This window comes from Haliotis cracherodii, unplaced genomic scaffold (genome assembly GCF_022045235.1).
Source record: "Haliotis cracherodii isolate W230 unplaced genomic scaffold, xgHalCrac1.p SCAF_2, whole genome shotgun sequence".
Classification (NCBI taxonomy): domain Eukaryota; kingdom Metazoa; phylum Mollusca; class Gastropoda; order Lepetellida; family Haliotidae; genus Haliotis; species Haliotis cracherodii.
Genome location: NW_027266275.1, coordinates 59,842,806 through 59,861,080, shown reverse-complemented (window position 1 = coordinate 59,861,080; position 18,275 = coordinate 59,842,806). Strand labels below are relative to the sequence as shown.

The window sequence follows — 18,275 nt, the reverse complement described above, 5'->3', positions numbered from 1 at the left end:
CACTAGCGTGCAATCACCATATGAGACAAGTAAAGTTATTTAAAATGTAAACATGTGAAGAAACCACTTCAATAATGAATATAAAAACACTTGTTTTTACTCCTCAGATGTAGTCGAAATAGATACAAATAAAAATGAATTACATCATTGTACTGAAAATTAAACAAGCCATATTTTACATTTATACGGAGCTCTTTTGAAACAAAGAGAAAAAAATTAAATCTACATTTTATCCATGTTTGTACAAAGAAGGATATATTTACGAACCTGTATCTTACATTATACAAGAATGTTGCCTAAAATGGACATTTGAATATATCTTTGGTCAAGATCATCAATTTCAGAGGTGTCGATGCAATATCAACTTTCCCAATTTGTTCATCAGCGGAACACCCGTCTCCCTCAGTTAAGTTCGTGAACTCATTCGGCCATTTCTATGTCCCGTCAGTGGGCTACCCTCGGCCGAGTCAATACAATTATCTTTGACTAAATATCGCTTTCTGCAGCTAGTATTAGTCACTGATGTCATGTATGTATTTTGTCTCTGCATTCTCATAGAATCCCTGTCCCTCCGGAACTTAACAAGTCCACATGTTAAACACCTGAAGGCTGAAACAAAGCCCTGTCGGAACTTGGAATTCATCCAACAGTAGACAAAGGGGTTGTACATGCAGTTACTCATAGCTAGCCAATGAGACACCATCCAGAGAATATTCATGTGTTCGCCGTCGTAAATGCTGGGGTTTATGTCGCCCGCAAGGTTGAGAGCGTGTAGAGGAAGCCAGCACAGAGCGTAGATTAACACTACAGTGAACATCATCTTGGTAATCTGCAATACAACAACATATAGTCTTTAATGATTACACATGGAAATATTTGAGATTTGGTTATACTACGGCAATTATAAATAATAAAAAATATAAAGAAAGAATTAAAGCTGGTGTCAATAGCATGAGATAGTTTGAACTTAAAATTAAAACGTAAATGAAACCTTTGTTTAGAAGTTTGTAAAACTTTCAAATAACGTTGGCATTACATCAGCCACAGTGTGCCCAATATTTAGGAAGTTCTTAAGAATGTACCTTATATTCAACCTACTGGTGTTGCCGTATCACACACACAGAAATCGGTACATATAAGTATACTACTTTAAAGTCGATTTTTTCATATTACTATGATTAATGAGAGATTTGGTGTGCATGGTTTTACATGGCTTGAAGCGATATTCCAGCAATATCACGACTAGGGAAACCGGATATTGGCTTCACACATTGTACACATTGTTACGGGTCATCGACGTGACGGGTAATCGCTCTAACCATTAGGGTACCCCACCGTCCCCTATAGTTAATGTATGGTGATATATTAATTATAGTTATATGAAAGAAGAGGGTGTTCTTTAACTTCTTTTGAGTGTTATACATTAGTATATTCTGGGAAAATGCCTTTAATAAGTGTGTGTGAGTGTATCTGGAAACACTGTTAAAGCTGATACTGATACAGTTAGACATTTCATTTGTCTTTTTCCAACTACTATAAATGACCAAAATTTCAATCAGTTAACTTTGAACAAAACATTAAGTGAACACCTGATAACAGCGGGGCAAGAAACTGAAAACCACAGAACAACGTACACAGAAGGACATAGTGAGTGAGCGAGTCGGGTTTCATGTGCTTTTGCATTGTTCCAGCAAAATCAGTGTGAGGAACACCAGGAATTGGCTTCACACATTTTGCCCATGTGGGGAATCGAACCAGGGCATAATCCTGATAGCAACAGAACATGTACGTATATATCAGAACAGAGCAGCATGATGCACGTCGTAGTTGATGACATACGTTAATATACAACTGATGGCAACAGAGCATGAAAATGTATATGAGATCGGAGGAGAATGATTAAGACGTATGTTGATCGGTAAAGAGACATTGTGGATAATTAGATCATTACAATATATATGTACAATGCATACATTAACTGATAGCTATTGAGAAGGACAGTGTACATGAAGGACGGAGCAGAAGATTCATCTAAACCGAGGGGCAAAAGAAAGTGTACCCAGTTTGTATTTCATGTAATTGAAAATTGAAAGAACTGTTGAAATTTGATTATGTCTATTCAACCATCACTCATTTCTGCAACAGTTTGTAAAATGTAATGTGTTGCTGGGTGATTTAGCGTAAAAATAAATTGGTTTAATGAGTAGTGGGGTAAGAAATGAATTTGCAACCATATGACTCCAACCATGTTTGAAAGGTTGTCAATTTGTACCACAAAAAGCGAATCAAATGATTGTCAAATATATTATGTCATATGTCATAAGCAGTTTTGTATTACGCAATTCAAGACTTTTTACAAGTATTACATCAAACTCGAAGTATTGTTTCAGTCCCATGCGCTAGTACAGTCAATATTTTAGATATCATGTAGCCAACTTGCGATATTTTCAATTGAAAATCAAACATATGATAAAATCAACTGACGCGTATAGTTTCATTTGCTCCTCAGTTTATATAAGTGTATATCTGATGGCATCAGAACGTGAACGTGTCAGAGTAAAGAGTGAGTAAGTGAGTTGGGTTTAGCGCCGCTTTTAAAAGTATTCCAGTTATATCACGGCGTGTCAGCTTAATGTGGGAGGAAAACCCGAAGTGATGCAGGTCTAAGACGTTTACCACTTCGGTGAAACCCACGAGCACGGGTATGGTGCTGACAAACCTGGAAACATAATCGGGGCGAAACCCACAAACCCACAATCATTGGTTTCTGGTGTGCCCAAGGTACCCAACTTTGCACAGCGAATCGCGGCGCCTTAGACGACTTGGCCATCTGTGCCCCCTGTCAGAGTAAAGAAGAATAATTGAGGCGCATAATTGATAGCTTCAGAGAAGATATTTGCGAGTTGTGCCTCAAGAGCAATATACCTTTACACGAAGCTGATGGCAGCTACATGAATGTGTATATGTGATTGAAGCAGGATAATAAGACAAATTAGTATATACCTGAAAGCTGGCAAAGAAAAGATTGCATACCATCTGACAATAACGAAATATTCGTGTATATTTTCAGAGAAGTAAACTGCATATCAGAACTTCATCAATCTCGCTCGGAAAGCAGTGATAAAAGACTGTGGGTCATTGTGACATTTCGTTCAGAAATAATTACGGTCCGTGGTAATTTGATCAGCGCGGCGGTATTGCCCTGGACGTCAGGAGAGGTTTACCGGGAACCGCAGAGTATTAACTTAGCGATCACGCTTTCGATAGGTATCACACCTCACTGGATCACCTTTAAATTGGTGTTCGTTTTCATTAGAGAGTTGATAGAAAGACATTGTTAACACCGAGTTAGACAGCATGTATACTTCAGAGCAAAACTACTGCCTGACGATCTGAATAATTAAGAAACTAAAGCCATCTAGAATCTGCATGAGACAGAAGGAACACACATTACTGGCTATCTTGGTTTTGCCAAACTAACTACAGTTTGAATAAGTGAGCTGGGTCTATCTCCCATTTGAACAGTATTTTACACATTACATGGCGTGTTAGCTATTTGTAGGGAAAGCCCGAAGTGATGCACGTCGATGATCCTGTCAAACAGAGTTTCATTATCAATGTGAATCTGAAATTACAGCATCCTGGCATGCCTAAGGGACGCAACGAAATACAATTGCGGCGTCCTGGATGTCAGGTCCATCCATGTCCCCAAGACTAACTATATCACTAAGGGATATCAGAACGGTTTCTATTGCATTCGGCATGATAACGTATATTAACTTATGTAGATGGGATATTAGGTGATTGTCAGATACTCTGATTGTACCATCGCCTGATCAGAATTGATAAGTGCTAGATAAACTGAGGGGCAAGGGTAAGAAATGAATTTGCAATCATATGATATCTACTATGTTTAAACAAGGGCCGAGAAAGCACATATTTATTCAGCAGTTGTGCATTATGCGAAGTTTTGTTAAATATTGTCACGGAGCTGTGCTCCAATGATCAGGGGTGCCATTAAATAAGAATGAAGTAATAATGAAATAATAGGTTGACAGGTTTAATAAAAACAGCATTTTGTGCAAGTTTATGACAATAAAAAATGAGATGAACCTAATCTGCGCTGATTAAATACGTCAGAGTCAATACAAAAGAGTCTTAACTAAGCAACTGTATACAGTAGAGTAGCTAAACCAACACTTTGACAAGTTACCAACCAGATGCGCAGACAGCCAATTAAGTCGGCCGCGACCAATTAACACCTGAGTCAATTAACTCACCAACTTATGAGTGAATAACCTCGGCTGGGTTACATAGCGAGAAATAAACACTGATGACCTATCCCTAAAATAAGTCACTTGGACAATAAAATAGACGAGTACGTCTGAATATGAAACTGGTCTAATCGACTAAAGATTAAATCACTTTGGCTGAACAAGGAAATACCAAATTTCCCAAATAGCTAGACAATCGCGGGAAGGTTGGTAATCCAGGGATTACTAGAAAAACTGAGTATTGGAAACAATAGTTACTAATTAGCTAGACAAACACGAGAAGGATGGTAATCCACGGATTACTAGAATAACTGATTATTGCAAACCCAAGCTACTAAGTTTAGTTTAATACAACCAGACAAAGTCAGAACGTAGATCGAACTGTTTCCCGAAACCACTTGCCAACTAAACCTGTTTCGAAGCTGATCACCCCAGTAGCGAGACAATCGTAAACGATTTAACGAATCCTTGGAGCTGAAGACACAAGATCCTGGACAGCCGGGGAATACAATAGTCTGAGGTGCTTAGCCAAATTGTGTTTCTAAACATGGGGAAAACACTAATAGCAAAATAACTACTATCTCTATACTGACATTGTAAGTATCAAATAAAGCGCTGAACATAAGATATCCAATGGTACCATTAAAGATTTACAAGTAACTATTTACAATTATTGAAGAGGCAAAAATGATCAAAATTACATGAGAAATATCTTAGTGTACATAACAATTCTCCTAATGTTTGAAAATCATAGATACAAAGACGTTTTCAATACAAGAATAAGGTAGCGAACATATAAGAGATGACAAATGTAAAAAACCCACAAAAAGTCATTATTTTTAAAAATTATATGCGATTTATAATTTAAAATAAAATAAAAACCATGTTGAAGTATTCTGTGAGTGTTGACGAAGCGCAAGTACAGTTCATTTCTTGTATAGTATAAGCTAAATTCAAAAATTCAAAAGAAAATCAAATGAAATGGAAAAATCAACTGAGAGGTAGAGTTCCTTTTCCTCATTTCAGTTCGGTAGGATGGTATGCCATACAATTTTAAAGGACTTACTGCCACATTACAACGTACCGTAGGAATAGTTGTATTGAAATTGATCATCCGCTACTTTCGTACAGCTGATCATCCGTCAGTATACGTAAACACAAAGCGTGTACCATCAATAGAGGAGGAACTAAGTTGGCACACAAGCAGGCATGACAACTGCGAATTACCAAATACCAAATTTCTTTAACTAACGCCAAGATACCACTTCAAGCCATGATGATGGAGTGTCGCTTTGGCGATCCTGACCTAGAACCATGACTAGAACCTCAACAAGTCCTGATATATACTGCTCACAAAAAGTTAAAAACAGTGAAACACTTGATTCAAAATGTTATCGAAAACACTGGAGAATAAGGGCCGTCTGCCACAAGAACGCTTCCTGCAATGTCAGGAAGTGAAATGTATACACGGAGCCAGGAGGGTCAGAATGATGACAAGTGATCAATATCGAATCAGACTGCCTCGCTCATCCAAACAGGCATTGCATCGACATCGAAGACTCCACTGATCTGCTATATTTCATCATGGAAAGCTAGACCTGTTCCTGAAGGTCTCTGGAAGGTGGTTGTCGTCGACCCTACACGTCCACCACGCACCTCCCATACGCTTTCTTTGAGAAGGAGCCAGAACATCGTTGATAGAGAGCCTCTGCAGATGGCGCGCAATTTGAGCTCTCATGTTATCACCCCGGAACACAAAAGCATTGCTATTACACTAGCAAATGGCATGTTGAGAGTTGTGGTGCTGTTGGTCGGGTAGTAGGCACTCGTGACTCAATACTGGCACATGTGCATAAATGTTTTGCCCACGTGAAGTCTATTACAAACTTGTTTTGTGCCGACGTTGATGTTTGTTCCTGGTTGAGCTATGCGCGTTCCTCTGGCGGTCACGCAGGACCCGAGCGACGAGGAGTCGGTATCGTCAACGTGTGGTACATCTTAAGCGGCGTCTGTCCTGGACGCCAATCCTTTTGTATTACAAACACGGTTTATCACCGACTGTTACACAATAGGGTCTCAAACGCTCCTTTTCCACGGAGGCGCCGCATCGTTGTTATTGTGGTTAAAAGGACAGCCCTTCGTACATTTCAATACACATTTAAGTACATGTGCAGTGTCCCTTTGTCACTAGACATATATCTACCTACCTCTGAGAGTGTTACCGACACTGTATACTTACACGTGTTAATGATTTGCTTACATTATATGCCTGTCAGCGTTGACCGACTGTTGGTATTTTGATTTCCATCTCGATATCAATACCATGATCAATATCCCAAACTATTGAGAGCAGTCTACGGTGTCACAGAAGTACCGATATGCAGACTATGTCACTGCACATTTTAACTATCATAGTATGTCATTTCCAATTGTACATTGAAAATACGCAACACTAATATAACCTGATTATAATGCCACGGCTGGCCATGACGTGTATATAAAGTACATTCAATAGATCGACTTTAGAAATGGTAGTATTGTGAACAGTGTATACTGCATATCAAACTCAAAAGTAAAAAAATAAACTAAAAACATTATTTGTCCAGCGCCAACACAGAGAACACGTTTGAATCATACTTGTATATGAAGTTTCATGGTCTAATTGATTTCGACGTTAAAGAGATAATTTTCACTGGTTTTCGTTTTTTACACCAAGGACAATAAACGTGTCAATGTCGTATGTCAATGTCTCAGACTAAACTATTACCACCAACTTCAGCTAGTGCCTGACAGTGACTGACAATTTTACGCTTTATAACACACACACCAGCGTCTGTGCTGATCATTCCGGAAAATCAGACATTTATAGGATCGAAAAACGTTCTTGAACTCATAATCTAATGACAATTTCTGTGAAACAATTTCTAACGTGCAATAGTGTTATCACCAACTAATATCTTATGCCTCTTAATGCAGGATTTCCAAAAAGAAATTTAGTGTCACTCTGATTTTTCAGTAGGTCTGAAGTAACACGATATGGGAGTCATTAAGGTCAGATACGAGGGATGACTTGAACGTTCTGAGCCTAGCCATGATGGACTGCGAACATGGAGAGTAGTTGCTTGTTATTTTTCAACATAATCTCATACACTTCTGCCAACTATGCTTGAGTGCCTGGATCATACTGGTGTAGAATAAGGCTTCCTCCTGGTGGCGTGGAAAGTCCTCCACAGCAGAACGTCATCATCATTTGAATTGTGCTTGTCAGACGTAATGTATTTTCAAGTTTTTAACGGACCAATGAGATTTGAGAATCTCAAATATGTACATGTGCAAATATCGAAGAGTTATAATTACATTCGATATTACAATCCTTACGGCTAATACATATCATGATTGTGATATCTAATATAACATCCGGAATACAAATTCTTGTCAGATGTACTTAACATGACATCCCCGCCCCAGATGTATTCACTCAATAATTCCAAAACGTGGGTTGAAGATTATTGATCCGTATTTAACTGGTACATTATCATGCTATAAAAAAAATACAAATACGCCCTATGCGTCAAAATGCAATTACCAGAATCGCTTTCTCGACGTCTGTCCCAATCAAACCTATCGTCTTCAATTCACAGTAACAAAGGGCCTAATTAGTAGGATTTCCGGTTTAAGATTACTTCAGTAACATCATAGGACGAAACATTTCAGTGGGGCTATTTCAGGGACTGGACCGTCGTTTTTTCAGGTTGTAGTTGAAGGATGCGATGACATTGAACAATCACCAATGCAGATTGGAGTATCTAATAGATATTCGTACGGAGCCGTCTTTTTCTCTGTAGGATGCACTTTGCGATCCATCCTTACAGAATTAAGCTTTTCTGATCTCATTTTCCTCTTGTGCAGAACATTCAATGCGTGCGTGCTTTAAGTCCAACGGAATAAGATAACTCGTCCATGTTATAATGTATTAAGCCATCTAACATGGTTAATCCTGAACAGTAGAACTCTATCCTTTATTGTTCCAAAGTAGATGTGGACAATGTATACAAATTGTCACAGAAATTTATGGGACGCATCAGTGTGGTATGATGATTATACCATGGCAAAGAAAAAAGCTTTTGCTGTTATATCTCGCAGTTTTTGAAAGCAAGGTCCATGAAGAATTGAAGTCCAAAGAATCTAAAATCTTCAGGTACTTATCACACTAAGCGGATAAGATGCAGAAACGCTTGAATGTTCTTGTCGAGCAATAAGTGATCCTGAAATATTTTCAAATGAAACACGTTCCAGAAAAACTATATAATTCACATTGAACTCTGTCATTTGACCTTATCTTTGTCAAGATTTACTGCGACAGACCAGTTGCGTTTCGTTATCCTTTTCTTTGACAATGTTTTTATCTACTTAAGACTATAGACGCTTCTTTTAGCCTCTCGTGTCGTGTTATTCAGCAGTAACAAACAAGACGTATTGCACCCACTCAAGTCTAAATGTGCTTAACGTTTAGGAAAACGTTTCCAAGGGACAATGTCCCGTGACGAATCTTCCCCTTAAAATACACACATCCCATTTCTAATAGCGCTCCGAGGAAACAAATTGCTAATTCCGTCCGCGTGGAGTCCTTGAGTCGGGTTCCGAAGCCCACATCCCGTGGACCTTGGTGAAAATTTACAATGACAGGTATACTTTGTTTTGTGCATTGGTATCAGCTGGGAGACAATAAGTCCGTTGGTGGTAAGAGAAAAACGTTACAGTTATTCGCTCGTGAATTAACCAATATGGTCGATATCCGTTTGGTCTAACGAATGCCATCACGGGGATTTGACAATTTCCGATATGGGGCTATGATTTAAAACAACTTCTTGACGCGAAAAGCTCCACGCTGTGATCATTTCTTCATACATGCAATTGATTGCTGTATCGGATTACTGACTTGACAGATTTTCAATTTTCAGAGATGGGTTGCCCTTCTTAGGATTATTTTCTTCACCAAGATCAATGTTCTTTGTCCTTGTGGGCTGCGTGAAGGAAGCACCCAGTATCTCTTCGTTTATTATCTTTCAATAACACTTGTTCGGGATTTTGTAAATCTACATATATCTTCATATTATTAGAGAATTTATGTCAAAACGTTGATAACCTAAACATGATATACCTTGGAACTCAAAGAAGTTCAAGTACATGTAAGAGGTTTTACACACCTTTCGATATGTACGAACGCTTACACGCTAATCACATACATAAAACGTATACTGTTTTTTTACACCACATCACCATGAACCATTTCGACATATCATACTGTGAGGTGACAATGCTTGTCATTTGGTGCGAGCGCGAGGACAGGATTTCTTTCAGTTGAGTGTACTGCAACGTTAAATCATTCCGCCGAAACGGTGACTAATTTTCCTACACAGCAGATAATCCCCCTTTAACTCATGGAATAACCAATCTGAAACGTTTAAATAAACCATGGCAGGGCAGAAAAAAGTAGATATTTCCTACACATATGCCTCTTTGAAATTGATAAACAATAATGATAATCAGCTTGGTGTAATAATGTAGCTTTGCTTTTTGTTGTTCAACCCCGCTATATGAGGGCGGTCTTTACATCGAATCTGGACCAGACAACCCAGTGATGAGCACCATGAGCATCGATCTACGCAACTGGGAAACGCTAACATGCATCAACCAAGTCAGGGAGCTTGACCACACGATCCCGTTAGTCGCCTCTGCCAACAAGCACGGGTTGCTGAAGACCAATTCTAACCCAGCATCTTCAAGGGTGTTTTGATATAGAGATATTCTATCAGAGATTTGATTTTGCTGGAATCTGAGTTGAAGCTGAGATCTTTAACACAAGGATTCGTTTGAATCATGAGTATGCTTATCACTTACGATAACATCTATGAACGTATACCTAATTTAAATTTTAATCTATTCACTCTCGAAGTCCCAGTGCATGATATGTACATTCTATTTTGATGTATAACATGGATCAACATGTCACCATAGCCTTGTTTTGATTCCGGTTCGAATGACACGACGTTAAAATAGGTCAAATGCTGTATAGTCATAAAAAAATAAACAAGGGGCAATGTCTCCGGGACTCTAAACATCTTTGCGTGCCGTATCAATTTCAACCAGAAGGTATTAAATCTAAACGCCTTTCCTCCTACGTCTTTGTACTCAAGAAACATGGTTTCCAGCTAAAAATTCATTTATAACAGCTTTCTGATTCGACTGAATATGTGGGGCGACATTGACAGTGACGCGATTCAGGGGAGGTATTTTGATTGGTTGTTGATATTTAGCTCATGAGCGAGAGAAAATAAGCATGAGCTATGGTAATCATAAGAGGGCTGGAGTTTGTGACGTCACTTCCGAAACGGAAATAGATCCAAGGTAATCACAAAAGAATAGATCTTCAGTGCACATGATAATCGAAGATGATCTCTATTCCACCATCGCAGAGTATAACGATACCTATCATGAATACCTTGTTAAAGGAAGCGTATTATTTCTTCACGTGATACAGCACAATACGTCACAATACAGATGTTCATAATTATGTGTTTGAACAGTTAATAACCAAACTAAACGGAAAGACATATTAAATTTACACCACATTTCGCATACTTCAGTCATGGGTAAATTCTTGTTCTGAATGGAAATATCGAAAACCATGATAGAAGTTCAGTCATGTTTTTCGGCGCTTTAATGACCTGTTGTTCAAGTGAATAGCTGTACATTTATAACAGAGCCTAACACCTCACACAAGGCAAATTGTGGTTTATCGTATCCTGTATACAATGATTGAGAGACACTTATACACAAATCAAAATGATATCTGAGAAGAAATTTGATTACTTGGAGTCACATTTGCTATAAGACATCATGCGTGCAAAACAGCAGTCCTTCAGAATCAGCAAGAGCGTACATGTCGCCAAAAGATTAAGCTAATTTCGTCGACAGCGTTTACAGCAAATTGAAATGGTTCAAGTCGGATCCTCACAGTCTCACTTCATTAAACGGGAAGTCTTAGGCAGCTTGAAGATCGTGAACTTGACTCCATAATATTTCCTACTCTTTTCGCAGAAATTGGAAATGTACTTAGAGGACATTAAGAGAACATAGGAATCTATTTAGAAGAATTTCAAAGCGTGGTCTGAATTCAGGAATGGCTGCATGAAATCAATTTCAATTGAATTCCTATTCATATAACTAAACAGATTTAACACAGGATGTCTTCGTCGCTGGTCTCCTAGGACCTGACGTCTTAAATAGCTTAGCTTCAGATTCTGGATTTCCGATAAAATTTGGATGGGACGTGTTTCCTGCATTATCAGTGGTGTCTGATAATACCGCGGCGAAAAGTGTTTAAGAAGTGAGGAAACGCAAACACTAGTAGACTTTAAATGTGTGCTTTTGAGGTCATCATGTTTGTCACTGATGCGTCACATCGGGACGTATCGTAACCTACACATGAATGTCGGATTCTGGCTGGCTGACACTCATTCTATTGTTTCCAATGTACACCACTAACATGGAAGGTACATTCTTTTATGTTCCCCGAACGAATTGCCGTGTTGTTGGCATTACATTTGTAACATACCAACCGCACTTTTGTGTCTCGATTAATTATGTAAGACGCAGTTCTCTTGGTATTTACGATGTTTTCCGAATGAAAGTTTTTGCTACGAAGAATGGGATAAATGTCTAGCCGAGTGTCGTATTCTTACCAATTTCGGGCCAATGCTTGCATGCATAAGACATATACTCAGCAAAAGACGGAACCCCGGAGTAGTAAAATCGTAAATATCTGAGAGAGTGTTGCCGACACCCAAACACAATTAATACCAACAATGAATTGGTCATTTCAGCATAGATTGGGATTGATTTGTGTAGAAAGAGTGAGGTACAAAAACACAACCACCTGAGAGCCTGGCGCCGAAACACACCAACATGTAGTGCACGTGCATCATCACTTCTGGGGCTATAAAAACGTTGGGTTTTCATTTGTATGCCATCACAATCATACAGCAAGGGAACAGCGAAAACATGCCACGACTGACGGAAGCCAAACGCAACAACGCCATCGGTCGACTGCAAACAGTAGAATCATCTTCGGCTGTAGCCAGGTTTTCCACGTAGCACGAAGATTACAAGATGTGGAACCGTTTTCAGACACACGGGACAACGCGGCACCTTCCCAGATCCGGTCGACCACGCATCACTACAGGACAGAATCATACGGCTACGTCACTTACGTGAGAGAACAACCACCACGGCCACCTCTTCATCAACGGCACAATCCACGATTGCGTATGATATCAGCCCAGACAGTGGGAAACAGTTTTCACGCTGAATGTATTCGCGCTTTACGACCAGTTCGGGATCAGTTTCGACGGATCTGCATCGTCGGCTGCGACCTTGGTGTCAAGGTCACAGAGTATAGCCACAACTGCGATGGAGACAAGTTTGGTTTAGTGACGAGTCTCGTTTTATGCTTCACCGTGCAGATTGTAAACGTTGTGTTGACAGGCGTCGTAGGGAACGTTATGCACGAAACCGCATACAGGAAATGGACAGATTTGGTGGTGGTAGTGTGATGATGTGGGCAGCCATCTCCTACACGGGTAGAACAGACTTGGTGCAAGTTCTGGGAAATTTAACGACACAATGTTACACGAATGAGATGCTTCGGCCAAACGTCCTTCTCATTAAGCATGACAACTCCCGGCCTCACACTGCAAAACTGACAACAGCCTTTTCAGGAATCACAACATCCCTGTCCAGCCATGGTTTCCAGATTTAAACCCAATCGAACATTTGTGTGATGCAATGGATCAACGACAAGGAGCACGTTAGCAACAAACACAGAAACTCCGACGGTTAGCACAAGCACTGCAAGTATAGTTGGTTAAAATAACCATGGCCATAATTCGGGATCTGATTGCTTCCATGGGACGCCGATGCGAGTCAGTTTTGGACTCTAATGGTGGCCTTACAAGATTTTGAGAAAATATGACCTTCACCTTGAAAATAGACTGTATACTGTATACAGTTCCATATGTGCCATGTGGTACCTGGGTCAATGACAATGATGTGTGCCAATTGAACAATCGGTTACCATCTCTTGATTTATATGTTATATAAAACATACGTCTAAAATAAGTTTTGCGTTTCTTTTTTTGGTAGAGTATACATACAATTTAAATAGGTGTGTGGCTCGGGGAACATAAACTAACATGAGGCCTTGACTATTGTAACCCTCATCAAACCACGTATGAGCAAAAGTCGTATCACGCTCTTTAAAATATTCTTTGAAAGAGGATGCTCGATTGTACCTCAAAAGTTCTGAAATGTAGACATCAAACGCTGGAGTTGCTGGATGGAATATTGCTCGACAAAAAGGGGAAGTTTGAAGTTGAAGCCATCCCTCTTGTCGAACAGGTTCTGAATAGTTTTCTTTTCACTCAGGTGAATAAATCGGTGAAAGGGAATTGGCTATTTCGCCATTATTGGCCATTATTAAGAATGCAAAGACCACACGCTTCCTAAAGAACATATTTCTTCACGCCAACCATTCTATTATGTTTGTAATGAAGACGAATCACAACTAGCCTTATTGCACGCAATTCCAATTCATTGTTCTCGTTCCCAGCGTTTCATCCTTGTCCAATTATGGCCAGCATTAATTTGTTCCAGAAAAAAACTTTCGATAGCGATACATTTTATGTGCACACATAAGAACGGCTGCTTTATTCAAACGTTTTATTTGTTATGCACGTTTTCTGACTTTGAAGAATAGTTGATTCCGATTGGAAAATACAACTATCATATCCAACTATCCAAGGATCCCAGTATCTTATCTCAGCGAAAGGACAGAATACAATTTGGATAACCAATTGCAAATATTATTGAATTCATGTTGTAAACTGTCCTTAAGCTATTCCCAGACTGTATAAAGCGCTGTGCAATTGGCCAAGAAGGTCAAGATACGACAAAGTCGTCCTCCTGAATTGTGTTCACACAGTATCCGTGATAAAACGGCTTTCAGTGGATCTCCCTGGTATCAGTGAAGTGAATTGGTAAAAAGCTATAGTATAAGGGTAACAAGTGAAAAGCATTTACGGCAGCTCTAACGTGTTCTCTTTCAAATCAAATAAAGAGGTATTAAATCAATGGTAACATGCTTCAAACTATAAAACCTACAGCACTGTGCATTAAACTGTCGAGTTCCATCTACGAAGAAGCAAAGCAGTAAAATGGACGCAATGACAGATCCGAGCACGTAATACATTATGCCTGTGACGTACAAACCTTAGAGGTTTGGAAAAAAAACATATTTAAGTGTCGTTCTTTCTCACAGCATGTTGACGTAAACAAAACCCAGGATAAGCGTGATATCGGATTTCTTCAGTGTCATAAGAAAACTGACATTCTCTTTATTATACACTGAGTAATGTAATTTGTTTGGAATCAAATACAGTCCAAGACCATTGCAGGGGATGATCATGATGTGGATATCACGTGAAAACAAAATTTGCTTTAGGCACAAAGAACGGAAGACTTACCACCACTTTCTAGTCTAGTCACAGTGACCCAAGAGTTAGTTTATGCATTCTACTAATCCAAATGCATCTCGGTAAATGGTAAGTAGGTTCCCGCGATTCGAGGCTACAATTCACGGTAGAGAGGTCAAAGTCAATAATGAAGTCTCTGCTGACAGTAGGGGAAGACGAAATATTTAGGGGTAATCAAATGACGAGCAGTGATCTCAATTTTGATAAGACACTAAACCTGTCGTATGAACAACTTTATACACTTGATTTGCCTTCAGATTGCACTTAACGGGTTCTACCAGTGAGGCAGGATACACTCGCCTGGTATCATCACTATTTGTGATTCATAAAAAAAACATGCTCATTATATGGTCGGTATCTTACAATGGAGTCTGCCTTTAGCATAGATTTATTATCATTACGGTTTTTATTTTGTCGCTAGTGTGTACCTGAGATCCTACAGTTTCAAGTTACAACGCGTTCCAACTACAAATGTATACACGTAGCGTATGTTACTGTATTGGAAAGATTAGTAGCTGTGATATGATAATTATACACAGTAACAATCGTGAGCAAAACCAAAGCATATCTAGTGCCTTCAACAGAATGGTGACTTGTATTCCCATGAAGTATGTCCAAATGAATTCGAAGGGCACGGGTGGCCGAGTCGTCACAGGTGCCTCGATTCGCTGTGCAGAGTTGCGTCACTTGGGCACGCCAGAAACATATGATTGTGGGTTCGAATCCCGATTCGGCCCGAATATGTTTCTGGGTTTGTCAGCACCATACCCGTGCATCACATCGGTCTTTCCTCCCACATTCAGCTGACACGCCGTGATGTAACTGGAATACTGTTAAAAGCGGCGTTAAGCCTAACTCACTCACTCACTCCAAATGAATTCAATAATGACCTATATATGTCCCATACATGTATGCAAACAACATGCTCACTTTCATATCCTGTAAAGAACATGTATGTTTAACACGGTTTATCCGGACGGTATATTTCCTAGTACACGTGTTCGAGTTAACAATATGTCTAATTGTGCTGGCATGTGGTCCTGTGCACAGCGCACACATTACTAATCAGGCGGAGTTGAGCAACGTCGGTCTGGGAGAGTAGTTGGATGGGTGACCACGTTCAGCAGCTTGATTCCTGAGAGTCCGCAGATATATCTCATAATTATACTTAGAATGAATTTTGTCGTTTCTATTCATATGTACACGTCATGCATTATCAGCTACGGGTTTGAATGCTTCGGCCACTAATGCCGACATGTTTTGTCTCAAACATGACTTTCAACAGATTTGGGATATTTAAATTAGTATCTCCGCCACTGACCTGATCCTGATAGTTTTTAAATATTTTGTTTTTTGGTTGTTAATAATATTAATGTATAGTTAACGTGTCGATTCCCAAACTAAACAATGTGTTAACCCAGAAATTTGTACGTAAAACAATTTAGTGTGGAACAAACAACCAACAAATGGTATACAATCAGCAATTGTATTTCACACTTAACTAGGTTTACAAATCAATACAAATTACTGTACAGCAATTACATTGGCAGTATTCAGTAGAGTGGTAGGATAATATCCAATGGCAGTATGAATGGCTCGTCTTGATGTGTAATGTCAGATGAAATGTGAGTTGAAATGTGAGATGAGACAGGTACACGTCCGCTCCACTTATATAGTCAAACTTAATTCCAGCACTTTCCACAGTGCTAGACCATTCTAGTGTCACAAGAACATCGCAGCACATTATACATGTTTCTATAACGCTTGACATCCATCCATGCCCTTCCGGAGGTTTACAGAAAATTCGAACATGTAATTATAACTTGCTCACCACTGCTTACATTAAAAAATACTACATTCCTGGCAACTAATCATTGTTCAAACATAATGCAATGAACTTCTATTGTATCTCAGAAGCAATATTATACAGTAACACTCATTGTGTAACAAACAATAAATTACTCTGCCATATAACAGTATGCATAAAATAAAACGCCAAAAAATTAAAATGTAATGTTCGTTACTTTTATATCTGATTATATCATATTCATAACTTTATGTTATAACTGAAAAATATTGGGTAAATATCATAATTGTTGCCAATACACTTTATACTTTACATCGTAATTGTGTAAATCATATCTCGATTATTTATGTTTATGTCCCTCTAGTCTCTTCACATAATACACACATAAACTTTAGTTATGTGTTTTTTTCTGACATTAGTTGTAAATATAATCGAATTATGCAATGTGGTTGTACTTAGTTAAATCACCATGAACATCATTCGATGTACTTGTGGTATCATTTCGACCTCAAAGCTATAAGAACTTTCAAGAAACATTTATTCCAACTGTTTTTCATTGTCTGTCGCGATAAACCACCTTAAAACTTTCCCAAGACATGGTTATACTTTTATCCATCTTAATAGCCCACTTTGAAGGCATGCGCGAACATTACATCTATTTCTGCCTAACCTGCTGCCGCTGTGTCTGAAAAATATAATTTTCGAATTACAGACCGATCATGACCCATTTATCCGATGAGTCAAATTGTACATGATATATCGAACATGTCTGACTGGCTTTCACAATATCATATCATATGTGATGTATATGCCTTTGAATAAAACTACCTCTATTGAATACAAATTGGGTTATTATAAGTTTCTGCACCAAAAGGACTAATACGTTTATTCGTTATCTTTAAATCACTTGTCTAGCTATATGACCTATCAGTGGAATCTCTGGAACGAGGTTATGTTGAGACATTATGAGGTATTAGTATACATTAAACCATTTCTCCTGCCAGTACGTTCTGCATTATTCTATATTCTTTAAAAACGAACTTTCAGGTTTTTTCTGTATATACCCACAGTTACTGTTCGTATATTCACGAAAACGGATGAGGTTATTTATGTAAGCAGTCGTCGAAATAAAGTTTTTCAGTTCATATTCAAATTTGATCTACAATCGTCATAAACGGAAGTAGAATATGGATTCAAATACATTTGCAAATGGGCAAAACTTGTCTCCGAACATCAAACGTGTCTCCTAAATGTTCTTTGTTATAGGTGCCATTTGACTAAACCTTGCGATCGTTGTGCCTGATATATGGCATGGTCAATTCGTGAAGGCGTAAAATTAAGGTCACAAGCCCCCTGAACTGTGCAATGAATTACCACTTCTGACCATCACATCAAATCTGACCGTTTTATCTCAGGATCTAAATTGTGTCAGTAATGACACACGTGGCACTTGAAATACAGGAATATATACCCCTTCTACTTGAAGTTGAATAGAAAAACCGTCTGTAGGTCGATTTCATGAACCAGTGACCGTTAAAGGATTCGAATATTGCCTGTGGGTAATCCTCGTTCGATTATTTGACGGCTCTTTTCCGAAGTCAA

The 18,275-nt window shown here is 38.8% G+C and overlaps 1 protein-coding gene across 2 annotated transcripts in view; it reads right to left on the bottom strand.

Moving 5' to 3' along the window:
• Positions 1-330: 330 nt before the first annotated feature.
• LOC139469334 (RYamide receptor-like) overlaps positions 331-18,275 on the bottom strand; it is a 68,996-nt gene continuing 51,051 nt past the window's right edge. For both annotated transcript variants that reach the window (XM_071251473.1, XM_071251474.1), the window contains exon 3: positions 331-829. In XM_071251473.1, coding sequence (XP_071107574.1) covers positions 407-829 — 423 coding nt within the window. In that variant the 3' untranslated portion in view covers positions 331-406. The remainder of the gene's footprint in view (positions 830-18,275) is intronic.